At 42.7% G+C, this 15,379-nt stretch overlaps 1 protein-coding gene across 1 annotated transcript; it reads left to right on the forward strand.

The window, feature by feature from the left end:
• Positions 1 to 11,691: 11,691 nt before the first annotated feature.
• On the forward strand, positions 11,692 to 12,771 carry LOC136154451 (Y-box-binding protein 1-like). Its single transcript, XM_065916723.1, has one exon. The coding sequence runs from the start codon at positions 11,692 to 11,694 to the stop codon at positions 12,769 to 12,771; it is 1,080 nt and encodes a 359-aa protein (XP_065772795.1).
• The last annotated feature ends 2,608 nt before the right edge of the window (positions 12,772 to 15,379 follow it).

Genomic DNA, 15,379 nt, shown 5'->3' on the forward strand with positions numbered 1-15,379 from the left:
TGCTTGCTGCTTTTAGTATACTTTCTTTATGTTTAATCTGTTAGCTTGATTAATATGTGTCTTGATGAATTACCCCCTGGGTTTATCCTGTAAGGGTCTCTCTTTTCTTCTTGAAATTGATTGACTGTTTTCCTTCCCATGTTGGGGAAGTTTTCTGCTATAATTCCTTCAAAAATTTTCTCAGAGCCTTTCTTTTTTTTCTTTTTTCTCTGGGATCCTTATAACTTGAAAGTTGGTGCATTTAATATTGCCCCAAAGGTCTCTGAGACTATTCTCAATTCTCCTCATTCTTTTTTCCTTTATTCTGCTCTTCAGCAGTTATTACCACCATTCTTTCTTCCAGTTCATTTATCCATTCTTCTGTTTCACTATTCTGCTAGTGGTTCCTGCCTAGAGAGTTTGTACTTTCAGTAATTGTATTATTCATCTCTATTTGCTATTCTTTATTTCTTCTATGTCCTTGGTGACTGTATTAACTGTGCTAATTGTTTCTTAGATTTTCTCCATTTTATTTTCAAGTTTTCAAAGCATCTTCACTATCATTCTTCTGAATTCTCTTTCAGGAAGATTGCTTATTTCTTCTACATTTATTTGGTGTTGTGAGTCTCTACCTTGTTCTTTCATTTGTGCTATATTTCTCTGTCTTTTCATTTTTTTTTTTTTCTGTCTTGCTCCACTTGAGGTCTCCTTTCCCCATGCTTTAGGGTTGTATTACTCCTTTTGGTTTTTGCCCTTGTAGGGAAAGTTTGGTTGAGTAGTTTGTGCTGGCTTCTTGTTTGTGGTGGTTTTGTGCCTGTGTTCTAATGGAAGGAGATAAAGCAAATCAAGCAGGTACTTATAGAAATAATGGGACATATACACACACTTCCACAGAAACAGTCATAACCAAAGTGTTCTAAATAAAAGAGTACAGAAGATTGACTTGGTGAACAAGGGAAAGCAAAAGTCATATCAATCAATTAAAAGCAGAGATAACTAATGTTCATTCTGGAAAACTGATCCTGAGCAGAGTGCCAACTTGGAAATATTGCAAAGAGAACAGCAATTTAGCTTATATGGTGAAAAAAGAAAGAATGAAGGAAAAAAGGAGAAGATAAAGAAAAAGAGGAGAATGGATAGTAAAGAGAAAAGGAAGGAGTAGAACAGAGGGTAAAGGAAAAAAAAGAAAAAAAATAGAAAAAAGGAGCTAAAAACACATATGTGAAAAATATTTATATATATTCAGGAATAGCTACAGCTTGTGAACAACTATAAGAAAAGCTGTCAAATATATCAGAAACAACATCAGAAAAATCACCAAGAAAAGTTCTCAAGGAAGTAGTTCTTCTTGGTTTTGGAGTCTACCCCTGTGGATGGGGTTGGATCAGTGTCCTGTGATGTTTTCTTGGTTAGAGGACCTTGTGCCTGTGTTCTAATCCATGGAGCTGGATCTCATCTTTCCAAAGGGCAGTGCAGTGTTCAGTAGTAGGTTTGGGGATCTCTATTGGTTCAATATGCCTTTGGGCAGTCCTTCCGGCTTTGTCAGTGTTAGACACACCTATTTCCATAGCTGTGTCATAGTGGCCCTATCAGCATACCTTCACTGCCACTAGCCCCCTACTTGTCCCTGGAATCTTGGCTGGTACTTCTGTTTCCCGGTTTCACACTGCACTGTCAGCTGAAGTTTGCTAGTTAGGGGCTTGTGTGGATCTTTTCTCAGCTCCCCAACTGTGCCCTCTGCATCACAGACACTTGTGTAGGCTTCTCTCAACCCCCTGAGCTCGCCCTCTATGCCATGGGGCTTGTGTACACTTGTTTCAGCTCACTGGGCCTGCCTTCTGTGTCACAGGGCTTGTGTGAACTTGCCTTGGCTTTCCAGGCCTGCCCTCTGCATCACAGGTCTTGCCTGCACTTGTCTCGGCTCCCCAGGCCCACCCTCTATGCCTGTGGCTTGTGTGCACTTGTCTTGGTTCTCTGGACCCACTCTCTGTGCCATGAGGTTTGTGTGCACTGCAGAGGCTTGTATGCCTCACTTCTCTGGGCCCTCCTGGGCCTGCCCTCCGCACCGCGAGAGTTGAGTGCACTTGAGAGATTTGTATGCTGTCCCACTCTTGACTACCTGGGCCCACCCTCTGTGATATGAGGATTATGTTTATTGCAGAGGTTTGCATGCTGCCCCTCTCACAGCACCCGGGCCCACCCTCTGCACCTTTGGTTTCTGTGGGCTTCTCTCAGTTCCTTGACCCTGCTGTCTGGTCTGGGCCATAGTCCATGAGCTTTTATGGGCTGGGAAGTGCAACTTTCTGTTTTCTGCCTTCTAAATCCCTGCTTTGTCCAGCTTCTGAGACTCTTCAGCTCCTTCTTGGGCCCCTCTGTGAGGGAGCTTCCCAGTGCACAGGAACTCTTCCTGCTTCATGCCTCCCACCCTCCCTCATGTCATAAGCTCCCTTTCAGAAGTTCTCCATCTTTTCCCTTTTTATGTCTCTATTCTCTCCCCTACTGTATTATAGGAGCTTAGTCTACCCCCATGGAGGCTTGGGGTATTCAAGAGTTTGCTTTGTAGGAATTATTCCATATCATGATGAGTTTTTGATGTATTTGTGGGGAGGTAGGCCTGGTGATCTCCCTGTCTTACTGCTCTGCCTTCTTCATCAGACCTCTTTTCTCATGAAATGGTATAGTGTTTCCTAGGTATGTTTTTACAAAGTTCTAAAAATGCAAAACAACCAGCCAAACAAACAAAAAACACCAAAACATGTTTTTGGGAACTTGGGAACTGGGGCATGATGGCAAAAAATGTATTGTCCAATTGTGAGAGCTCAATAGTTGCAGCCTCAACCTTACGAGAAAATCACACTGGTTTATTTCTCTCTTTATTACAACAGCTGTGGTCTGGTTTTTAGTTTACTGAATGAAACTGTCTGCTTGCCACTTCTTTCTGGCAAGTCATCTGACAGTACAGATTCACTAATCAGGGTAAAAACAGGGATGGTAGTCAACAACACAGAACACTTGCTCCTGACTTCATTTTTCATGGAATGGTATGTTGAGTCCAAGTAGTGTCTTTACACAGCTCTGAAACTGCAGGGAAACATGTTTTTGTGAACCTGGGCATTGGGATCTGATAGTAAAAGAAGTATTTTCCCCTAGTGAAATCTAGATAGTTGCAGCTTTACACTTGCCAGAAAGACACACTGACTTATTTTTATCTGCATTACAAAAACACCTCTGGTCATGTTGAGTTTTCTGAAATAAAAAGGATGCCTCCCACTGCAAACCAAGAAGCCATCTGGCAGTACAATTTCACCTAATCAGGGTAACAATGACTTAGGCAGTCAACCCTCACAGAACACTAAAAATTTTTTTGCAGCCTCAAATCTGTCAGAAAAACACGTTGGGGCATTTTTCTCTTCATTAAAACAACAGTTCTGGCCTAGATTTTGAGTTTTCTGAAAGATACAGGATGCTTGATATTTCTTCCTGGTAAGTCATCTGAAGTACACTTTCAGCTAATCAGAGTAACAGGTATGACAGTCAACAGTCACAGAACACTCCCCCTGACAACTTTTTTCATGTAATGGTATACTATGTCCTATGAATATCTACACAGCTCTGAAATTGCAGTGAAACATGTTTTTGTGAACTTGGGAATTGGGGCCTGATGGCAAAAGAAGTACTTACCCATTGTAAAAGCTGGTAGTTGTAGCCCCAAGCAATCCAGAAAAGCACACTCATTCATTTTTCTATTCATTGCAACAGCTTTGGTCAATTTTTTGAGTTTTCTGAAAGAAACAGGCTTTACTTTGGGCCCTTAAGTTAAAAACAATATTTTCCAAATGTGGAATCTGGATAATTGCAGCCTCAAACCTGCATGAAAAAACAGTCTCATTTTTCTCTTTATTAAAACAGCAGCTTTGGTCTAGTTTTGGAATTTTCTGAATGAAACAGGCTGCTAACCACTTCTTGCTGGGAAGTCATCTTTCAGAACAGTTTCACCTAATTGATGTAACAACAGGTATGGCAGTCAACACCCACAGAATACTCTCCTCTGATCTCTTTTCTATTTTCATGGAATGGTATAATGTGTCTTACGAGTGTCTTTACACAGCTCTGAAACTTTAGGCAAACATATTTTGTTTGTTTGTTTGTTTTTTCATTTATTTTTATTAGTTGGAGGCTAATTACTTTACAATATTGTAGTGGTTTTTGTCATATATTGGCATGAATCAGCCACCTGAGCACTGGGGCCTGATGTCAAGAAGGAGTACTTTCCCCCAGTGAAAACTGGATAGTTGCACTCTTAACCTTGCCAGGAAAACACATTGGTTCATTTTTCATTCATTATAACAGTTTTGGTCTAGTTTTTGAGTTTCCTGAAAGCTACAGGTTGCTTGCCGCTTCTGCTGAGAAGTCATCTGACAGTACAGTTTCACCTAATCAGTGTAAAAACTGATATGGCAGTCTAGACTCACAGAACACTCTTCACTGACATCTTTTCTCATGAAATGGTACAATGTGTCCTAGGAGTGTCTTTACACAGCTCTGAAACTGCAAGGAAACATGCTTTGTAAACCTGAGATTTGGGGCCTGATTGCAAAAGAAATATTTACCCCCAGTGAAAATTGGATAGTTGTAGTCTTAAGCTTGCCAGAAAAACACACTGATTCATTTTTTTTTTTTCATTAATACAAAAGCTTTGGTCTCCTTTTGCAGTTTTCTGAAAGAAAGAGGATGCTTGCCACTTCATGCTAGGAAGTCATCTATCAGTATGTTTCACCTAATAAGGGTAACAGAAGGTATGACAGTCAACAATCAGAACACCCTCCCATCACCTCTTTTCTAATGGAATGATACATTGTGCTCTAACTGTGTCTTTACTCAGCTTTGAAACTGTTGGAAATCAGTTTTTGTGATCTAGGGATTTGGGTCCTGATGGGAAAAGATTTATTTTCCCCCAGTGAAGCTAGATATTTGCAGTCCTAAACATGCCAGAAAAGCACATTGGTTCATTTTTTCTAGTCATTACAACAACAGTGTTTCTCATTGTTTTGAGTTTTCTGAAATAAATAGGATGCCTCTGAATTCTGGCTGGGAAGTCATCTGACAGTACAGTTTCACCTAATCACAGTAACTACTGGTATGGTTAGTCAACACTAACAGAACACTCTCACCTGACATCTTTTCCCATGGATTTGTACAGTGTGTCCTAGAAATGTCTTTACACAGCTCTGAAACTGCAGGGAAACATGTTTTTGTGAACCTGGGAATTGGGGCCTGATGGCAAAAGAAGTATCTTCTCCTAGTGAATGCTGGAGAGTTACAGCCTTAAACTTGCCAGAAAAACATACTGGTTCAATTTTAATTTCATTTAAACAGCAGCTTTGGTCATGATTTTGAGTTTTCTGAAATAGAAAGGATTCTTCCACCTTCTTGTGGAAAGTCATCTGACATTTCTGTTTCATCTAATAAGAGTAACAACAGGTACAGAAGTGAGTATTCACAGAACACTTTCCCCTGCAAATTTTCTCATGTAATGATACAGCATGTCATAAAGGGATCTTTACCCAACTCTGTAATGGTCAGCCTTGTTAATCTGGGATTAGGGCCTGTATGGTAAAAGCTATATTTTCTGTCTTTGGAAACTGAATAATTGCAGCCTCAAACCTTCCAGAAAAACACACTAGTTCTTCTATCTCTTCATTACAACAATGGTTTTGGTCAAGTTTTAAGCTTTCTGGGAAAAAAAAAAAAAAAACCAGGCTGCTTCCCACTTATTGCTGGGAAGTCACCTGACAGTACTGTTTCACCTAATCAGGGTAACTAGAGGTATGGCAGTCGACACTCAAAAACACTATCCTCTGACCTCTTTTCTCAAGAAATGGTACAGTGTTTCCTAGATGTGTTTTTACAAAGCTCTGAAAATACAGGGAAACATTTTTGTGAACATAGGAATTGGGGAATCAGGGCAAAAGAAATATTTTCCCACTGTGGAGGCTGGATAGTTTCAGCATGAAACCTGAAATGAAGCACAATGATTAATTTTCCCTTCATTAAAACAACAGCTATGGTCAAGGTTTTGTGTTTTCTGAAAGAAACAGGATGCTTGCCACTCTTGATTGAAAGTTATCACAGAATACAAAATCACCTAATTAGGATAACAACAAGTATGGCAGTCAACACTCAAAAAATACACTCCCCTGGCCTAATTTCTCATGGAATAGTATCTGACCATACAGTTTCATCTAATTAGAATAACAACGAGTATGGCAGTCAACACTTATGAAACACGCTCCCTTGACATCTTATCTCATGGAATAATGCAATGTGTTCTAGAGTGTCTTGCACAGCTCTGAAAATTGAAAGACACTTACTCCTTGGTAGAAAAACTATGACCAACCTAGACAGCATATTAAAAAGCAGAGACATTATTTTGCCAAAAACGACCTGTACAAGTCAAAGCTATGGTTTTTCCAGTAGTCAAGTGTGGATGTCAGAATTGGACCATAAAGAAAGCTGAGCACTGAAGAACGGATGCTTTTGAACTGTGGTGTTGGAGAAGGCTCCTGAGAGTCCGTTGGACTGCACAGAGACCCAACCAGTCCATACTAAAGGAAATCAACCCTGAATCTTCACTGGAAGGACTGATGCTATCAGTGCAATACTTTGGCCACCTGCCGCCAAGAGCCAACTCACTGGAAAACCCTCAGATGTTGGGAAAGAAGGAAGGCAGGAGGAGAAGGGGAAGACAGGATGAGATGGTTGGATGGCCTCACTGACTCAATAGACATGAGTTTGAGCAAACTCCAGGAGACAGTGAAGGACATGGAAGCCTAGCATGCTGAAGTCCGAGAAATTGCAAGAGTTGGACACTACTGAGCAACTGAGCAACAACCAGGATTTAGGCATTGTTGTTGTTCAGTCACTCACTCTGATTAACTTTCTGTAATGTGGTTGCTGTTTGGGCTACTGTGAGATTGTGGTTCTCCTTGCTTCTTCTGCCTTCCCTTGGGTAGATGAGGTTACGAGACTTGTGTAAGCTTCCTGATGGGAGGGACTGGTGGTGTGAAAACTTCATTCTTGCTCTGGTGGGCAGGTCTGTGCTCAGTAAATCTCGAACTGTCTGCTGATGAGTGGGGCTGTGCTTCCTCCCTGTTAGATGTTTGGCCTAAGGCGACCCAGACATGGGGCTCTTTGGGCTCTATGGTAGGGTTAATGGCAACCTCTAAGAGAGCTTATGCCAAAGGGAAGCTTCCAGGACTGCTGTTGCCAGTGCCTCTGTCCCTGCAGTGAGCCACCACCAACCCACATCTGCAACACTAGCAGGTAGGTCTGTCTGCTTCAGTCTCTTGTGCTGTCACTACTCCTTTCCCATGAGTCTTGGGGCATGCACGATTTTGTCTGTGCCCTCCAAGAGTGGCATCTATTTTCCCTAGTGCTCTGGAAGGCATATAATCAAATCTCGCTGGTGGTCAATGGCAGATTCCCTGGGGATTCCAGTCCCTATGCCAGATTCCCAGACCGGGAAACTCGATGTGGGGCTCTAAACCTTCACACCAGTGGGAGAACGTCTTTAGCATCATTCTTCTCTGGTTTGTGGTTCATGCTCCTGGCTGGTATGGGATTTGACTTCACCATGTTTTGATTTTCCTGTCTTGTTGTGGTTTCTTCTTTGTCTTTGGACAAGAGGTATCTGTTTTTGGTGAGCACCAGCATCCTCCTGTCAATGGTCATTCAACAGCTAGTTGCAGTTTTGGTGCTTTCTCAGGAGGAGAGGAGTACATGTCCTTCCACTCCACCATCTTCAAAGAGAAGCATGAGTTCTCTGTCCTTACCCAGGCTTGGGAAGAGGCCATGGAAACCCACTCCAGTGTTCTTGCCTGAAGAATCCTGTGGACAGAGGAGCCTTGAGGGCTACAGCACATGGGGTCCCAAAGAGTCGAACATGACTGAAGTGACTTAGCACGCATGCAGGCACACAGACTTGAACTTTCTGCTTGAACTTTCTGTTCAGTCTAGGTCCTGTCTGCCTGTTTGCAGCCCCATGGATTCCAGCACACCAGGCTTCCCTGTCCTTCATTATCACTCAAAAATTGCTCAGATTCATGTCCATTGAGTCACTGATGCTGTCTAACCATCTTATCCTCTGTCACCCCCTTTTCCTTTTGCCTTCAATCTTTTCCAGCATCAAGTTTTTGTTTTTTTTTAACATCAGGTGGCCAAAGTACCGGATCTTCAGCTTCAGCATCAATCCTTCCCATGAATTTTTAGGCTAGATTTCCTTTAAGATTGATTGGTTTGATATCCTTGCAGCCAAGGGGACTCTCAAGAGTCTTCTCAAAGGCAAAAATAACAATATTTAAATTTATAGTAGATACACATTCAGAGTAGCTCATGGCTTTGGAATTATGTAGAAGCAACATGATTTCCTAACTGCCAGTTGGAAGCAACATTTAAGGTGGCTTTTGTTCAGGGATTAGTGGATGCAATCCTTACCAAGGCATTCTAAACTTGATGCTCTGGAAGCTAAGGCAAATCAAATTGCCTTGTTGATACTTTTGCAAGGAATGCTGCTCTTAAAGTAACCAACAGTAGCCAAAGCTCTGTCATGATGCACAGGGATGTTTCCCAAATTATAACTTGGGAAAACTGGCTAGAGAGGTCTGACACTTAGCCTCAGAGGAGGGAAAGCAAGACTCAAGGTTTTAACAATTGTTGGTTTGATTAAAAGAGAAAGATTCGAGTCAGACCAAATAGCAGTGCAGCTTTACTGGAGACAAAAATTCCCCCGCGTAGTCACTGTAACGTGCATTGAACTACTGGCAGACTGACAGAATGATAGCATTTGTGAATCCATATTGGTGAGAAAACACGAACAAGGGGCCAAAAAGTGTGTACCTCAATGGATCTCAATGTGTGAGGCTTGCATAGCTTCGGAAAATACTGACAACCTCTTTCTCTAGAGGCAATAAATGTGTTCTTTCAGCAATGAGTTAAAGTTGGTGTTGTTTCCCATTCTCCAGTATTTGGTGTTTGCATTTGGGGGAGAGAGGGATGGAGCAGTTCTAATAGGTGTGTGTTCTTGTTGCTGAGTCGCTAAATCATGTCTGCCTCTTTGTGGCCCCATGGACTGCAGCATGCCAAGCTTCCCTGTCCTTCACTATCTCCCAGAGTTTGTTCAGATTCCTGTCCACTGAGTCAGTCATACTATCTACCCATCTCATCCTCTGTCACCCTCTTCTCCTGTTGCCTTCAATCTTTCCCAGCATCAGGGTCTTTTCCAACAGGTGCATGGTGCTATCTTATTCTTTTCATCTGTAATTCCCTGACTGTGTATGATGTGTATCATGTTTGTGTCAACTTAGCTATTATTAGCTGTATATCATCTTTGAAACAACTTGGCCCTCTTATTCAAAATACACCCTAGAGAGGACTGGCTGTACTCCTTCTGGACTGTTTCAACTGCCTCAATGGAGCATTCAGGCACTGGAAGTAGGATTCCTTACAACTTCCTCCACCTCGTGGATGTGTTTTAGTCACAGTTGGTATGTTTTCACATTGAACCAAAACCTTTCCTTTCAGAGAGTCTACTGCCTCCTCTGTGGTTAAAGTCCTTTTAGAAAAGATTATCCCTATCTGGGGAACTCCTCTCAAACTTCAGAATTATTGAGGCACCCATTTCACTGGTCAGTTACTTCCACAGGTCTGCACCATTTGGCTGGTTTTACAACACTTTCATGGCGCTGACCAGCCTCATTCCTCTGATTTAGTCAAATGCACTAACAACATTTTAAGACTCAGTTGGCAAGATTTGTGGAGGCCCTCCAATTACCTTGGAGAAAAAGCATTGCCTTTTGGTCCTTCTGAATCACACATCCACTCTGTTTGGAACGCATACTCTCACCCTTTTAGACAGTTAAAGGATAGTCACTTGGCTCCTGTTTTTTTTGACACAGCACTGGTAAAAGAAGAGGTGCTCTGATATTTCAACAACCTTGCAACTGGGATATTTCATGTGTTGGCAGAAAACCTTCCAGTAGGACTCACCTCTACCTTGTGGGAAAAGCCCCTATCAGGTACTGCTAGTCAGCACTTGTGCAACAAGCTCCAGGGAATAGAGTCTTGGACTCACGTGACACACCTATAGAAAGCACCAATCCTGACTGGACCTGCACATTATCTAGTGATCTGAAAGTATAGATTTTCTGAAATTGAAGCAGATGATATGTGATCAGACATCTTTCCTAAGATATTCAGATTAGGTCTGTTGACAGTTTGTCTGCCAAACCTCTGATGGTGGCACAATGCTTAGTATTAACACAATGTCTATGATCTTAAAAACATGAACTTTAGAGGAAAAGTGCCTGAGAGTTCTCCTTCCGATCCCTCCTTGTTACTCTAATGTGACTTTGATATGCTTCTAAACAGTGCACTTTCACTCTAATATGGGATACTATGTCCACAGCGGTTATTCATGACAGTGAGTAGGGGAGGGGGGCTGAAAGAGGTGTGGAAACTGGAAAATCTGACTCTTGATCAATGACGCTTTCAGAGAAACATCTCCATCAAAGGGGAAAAGGGTAAAAATTAATAAAGTGAAACCTCCATTAAGATAGAGTTGGGAGACCAGGAGGGAGGGCTCTCAGACGTGACAGCAGAGCCCAGCAGAAAGAAGAAAGACTTCCTCTTCTTGCCAGCCAAGAGCTCAGTCAATGAGAGACTGCCAGGAACCAACAAATGAAGAGCCACCATACTACAAAGCCTCAGCCTCCCATGGACACTTTGCTTAGTGAAGCCATCCTAAACTCCCCATTTGTTTAAAGATTTACCTTCTCCCTGTCAGGGAGGCTTGCAGGTGGATCATCATGGTTGTAGACCCTGAATTTCAATTCCCTGTTGATCCAGAGTAAACTCATTTTTGGTGGAGCAATCCCTGGCAGTCTATTTGTTTTAGGTCAACACAATCTTAATATTAGTCTGGATAAACATGCACTATGTTAGTGTCCTCTCAGCACTAGCATTCTAGGCCCGACAGCCTTCAGAAGGGAAACACAAATAAAACAAACAGACAAAACCCACAGCAGGTTTCTTTGATTGGGTCTTCAAATCACGCGGCTCTCATCTGGCCTCAAATGACACAAAATGCTTGACCCACACAGTGGGCTCCCCAGGAGTTAGAAGAAGACCAGAGATTTGTGAGAGAATATTGAGTGAGTGCCCTTAGAAAGCTGTTAATCTCCCCAACCAAGAAAGAGGGGTGGAACGTGGGTCCTCTCCTCACATCCACTCAAGCAAGCAAGAGGGTGCTCAAGGCCCTTCCATAGAGCTTCAAGTGTGCCTGCTTCTCCACCATGAAGCAGGAGGTACTATGATTTGGTGGCAGAAGGCTGGGGCAGAGTGTATTTGCCCTGTCACCCAGCTCAATCTACGTCAAGGACTCACCCTGCCCCCACCCCTTGAGATCTCACCATCACCATGGCAACCATTGTTTGGTCCATGTCCCCGTAGTCCCAGGAGAGGCCACAGGCCTCTCCAAGACTCTGGGACTAAATCCAGAGATCCCTTGGCCCTAACTGACAAACCTCCCAGAGAGAGGCTCCTGCCTCCAGCCCGAGACCCTCCCACCCTTCCAACCTCAGAGGGACAAATTTCCATCCCATTCTTGGAGAAATGAAAGCAAGGAGGAGTGAGGTAGGAGAGGCCACCCCCACGGACATGGCCGATTCCTTCTCCCCTCACTCCGTGAGGAAACCCCTGGCATCCTTGGGAGGCAGAGACCCGACCCTAGCCCTAGACACAGGCCACCTCAGCGGGGATACAGTCCCCAAGGCCACCGCCGGGGGCGCCAAGGGAAAGGCGCCTAAGAAGGTCATTGCTAAGAGGGTCCTAGGCTCTGTCGTGTGGTTTACGGAGAAGAATGGGTATGGCTTCATCAACAGGCACGATACCCAAGAAGATGTGTTTGTTCACCATACAGCCATCATCCTGAAAAACTCCCGCAAGTACCAAGGCAACATGGACAGCGGTGAGACGGTGGAGTTTGACGTGGTGCAGGGAGAGCGGGGCACTGAGGCCGCTAACGTGACCGGGCCAGGGGGCGTGCCACTGAAGGGAAGCCGCTACACTGCCCACCGCACCAACATCCGCCAGGGCTTCAGCATCCTCCGCCATGTGCCGCCCCCGCGAGGTCCCAAGAGCGCAGAGGGAAAGGCTGATGAACCCGAGGGCAGCAGCGAAGGCTTCACCGTAGCCGAGGGCCTCAGACGCCCTCCGCGTGGCCAATCCCAAGACCAACAACTGAGGTGTTTCCCACCCTCCCGCAGGGACCAATTTGTGACCAGCCACCCATCGATCCTGGCTACCACCAGCGGTCCTGGGTCCAACTGGCAGTCTGAGTCTGCCCCCACCACAAGACAGGAGGGGCATCCTCCGCGGGGTCGGGGCCACAGCTACCTGCTGAGTCGCCCTAGGGGCCGAGGCACCAGTCCTGGTCTAAGACACTCATCAGGCATCTCGGAGGAGCTGGAGGCAGAGCACAGTGAGAGCGGGCATGAAGCCAGCAGCAATCCGCCACAGAGGCCCCCTCCATGCTATGGATCCTGCCATCCCAATAACCCGTGCCGCTGGCCGCAGCAAGTGCTTGGTGCCCAGGGACAGGATTCCGACGGAGGAGAGGGCAAGATCAGGAAGAGCCCCACTGAAACACCTGCTTCTGTCGCTGTGGCCAAGAAGAACGACAACCCTGAGAAAGAGAATCCCTTGGTCATGGATGCGCCCTCTGCCGCCTGGGCCTAGTCACAGCTCGGCTCGCTCCCCAGGTACTCCCCGCCCTAAGCTACAGGTGATGTCCCATTGAAGAACTCAGTCCAAATATGCATACAGATTGTTAGATTTAGGCCTGGAAAAGATACATGCCCTTTAACCAAGGTGAGAAGATAAATTACGAGGTCTATATAATTCTAAATTCCCTCATACCATCTGCCTTGGTAGTTTCCCTACACACTCACACACACAGAAACACACACTTTTGAACCTTTAACTTTAATGGTCTGACCAGGACCACACCTATTATTCTGCATCCCCAGGTGAATTAGGTGAAGTAACGTTAAAAAACTGTGTTTTATCTTTAACCAAAAAAAAAAAAAAAATGAAGATTATCTGAAACTGGAGATAATGTCACATTGCTCACCTGGCTGGAATTTTTGCAATAAAACATTTCATGTTGCCTTTATCTCTTATCACTGTTGTCTGAATTTTTTTAAAAGCCTACTAGCCCAAAATTGTATTGACAGTCCTTACAGTCTATTTATTTATTTAATTTTGAATGAATTTTAGCAAAGGTCATACATATTGATGTCTTCACAAGTCATGAATTTAAGACTAATTCTGGACTTAACAGGTGATTGCTTTGGAACATATTGTCATTTTCCAAATATTGATTCATCCAGTCTAAAACATAGTATATCTCTCCATCGGTTTGTGTCATCTTTGATTTTGTTTATCAGTCCTTATAGTTTTCTGAGTAAAGATCTTTTGCTTCCTTAGGTATGTTTGTTCTTATGCATTTTATTGATATTTATGTGATGGTAAGTGAGATTGTTTCCTTCATTTCTCTTTCATTGTTAGTGTATAAGGGTGCACAAGATTTTTATATCCTGCAACTTTACCCAATTTGGTGCTAAGCTCTAGTAGCATTTTCATGAATTTTTATAGTTAATATCATGACATCTGTGAACAGTGGCAACTTTCCTTCTTTTTTTTCCCCCCAATTTTGATTCATTTAATTTGTTTCTCTTCTCTGATTTCCATGGCTAGATTTCCAAAACTATGTCAAACAGTAGTGGTGAGTGAGGCCATCCCTATCTTGCTTCTGATCTTAGAGGAAATACTTTCAGTTTTTCACTCTTGAGAGTGATGGTTGTTGTTTAATTGTCTTTTATGTCCTTCATCAGGTAGGTTCCCTCTGTGCCCACATTCTGGAGAGTTTCTGATCATAAATGGTATTGAATTTTGTTGAAAATTTCTTTTGCATCTATTGAGATAATCATTTGGTGTTTGTTCTTCAGTTTGTTAATATGGTGTATAACATTGATTGATTTGTGGATATTTAAAATTCCTTGCATCTCTGGGAAAAATCTTACTTGATCATGATGTGTGATCTTTTTAATGCATTGTTGGATTTGGCTGGTTGGTATTTTGTTGACGATTTCTTCTTCTGCATTATTTTGGAATGGTTTCAGATGGATCAGTGTCAAATCTTCTCTGAAGACTTGATAGAATTCACCTTAGAAGCCTGGGCCTTTGGAGTTTTTAAATTCAGTTTCAGTATTGGTAATTGGTGTGTTTTTATTTTCTATTTCTTTCTGGTTCAGTCTTGGGAGATTGTAACTTTCTAAGAATTTGTCCACCTTTTCTATATTGTCCATTTTATAGGTGTAGGTGCTCCTTATAGGTGCTCATTGTAGTCTCTTACGATCTTTTGGATTTTGTAGTTTTGATTGTAACTTTTCCTTTCCACTTCTGATTTTATTGATTTCAGCCATCTCCCATTTTTCTTGATGTGTCTGACTATTTATCAACAAATAAATGTTCATCAATTTTATTTATGATTTCAAAGAACCAACTGTTTTAGTGTTATTGACCTTGTTTACTGGTTTCTTTCTTTTTAAGTTTCTATTTCATCTATTTCTTCTCTGATTCTTATGATTTCTTTTTTTCTACTATCTTTGGGTTTTGTTTGTTTATTTCTCTAATTGAGCTTTAGGTGTACAGCTTGGTTGTTTATGTGAGATCCTTTTGTCTCCTGAGGCAAATTTGTGTCACTATAAACTTCCCTATTAGAAGTGTTTCTGCTATGCCCCTCAGGTTTTGGTCTTCTTGCTTTCATTTTCAGTTGTCTCTAGGTATCATTTAACTTCCTCTTTTATTCAGTGATCTGTCTGCTGTTGTTTGGTAACATATTTTTAGCCTCCATGTGTTTGTGTTGGATTTTTTTCCAGCTTTTTTTTTTTTTTTTTTTTTTTTGTAGTTGATTTCTAAACTCATAGCTTTGTGGTCAGAAAAGATGCTTGTATGATTAAAAGTTTCTTAAATTTCCTGAGGCTTCTTTGTGACCTAGAATGTGATCAATTTTTTAATAGTTGATTTCTAGTTTCATCATATTGTATGGTTATCTTCAGGCATTACTATATAGGGCTTCCCTGTGGCGCAGATGGTAAAGAATCTGCCTGCAATGTGGGAGACCCAGGTTCAATCCCTGAGTCAGGAAGATCCCCTGGAGAAGGGAATTCTAACCCACTCCAGTATTCTTGCCTGGAGAATCCCATGGACAGAGTAACCTGATGGGATACAGTCCATGGGATCACAAAGAGTCAGACACGTCTGAGCGACTGACATGCAGACA

Source organism: Muntiacus reevesi, chromosome X (genome assembly GCF_963930625.1).
Source record: "Muntiacus reevesi chromosome X, mMunRee1.1, whole genome shotgun sequence".
Taxonomy (NCBI): Eukaryota; Metazoa; Chordata; class Mammalia; order Artiodactyla; family Cervidae; genus Muntiacus; species Muntiacus reevesi.

What these genes read in the sequence shown, in the direction of transcription:
- LOC136154451 (XM_065916723.1), top strand. Translation starts at nt 11,692, where the DNA reads ATGGCCGATTCCTTCTCCCCTCACTCCGTGAGGAAACCCCTGGCATCC.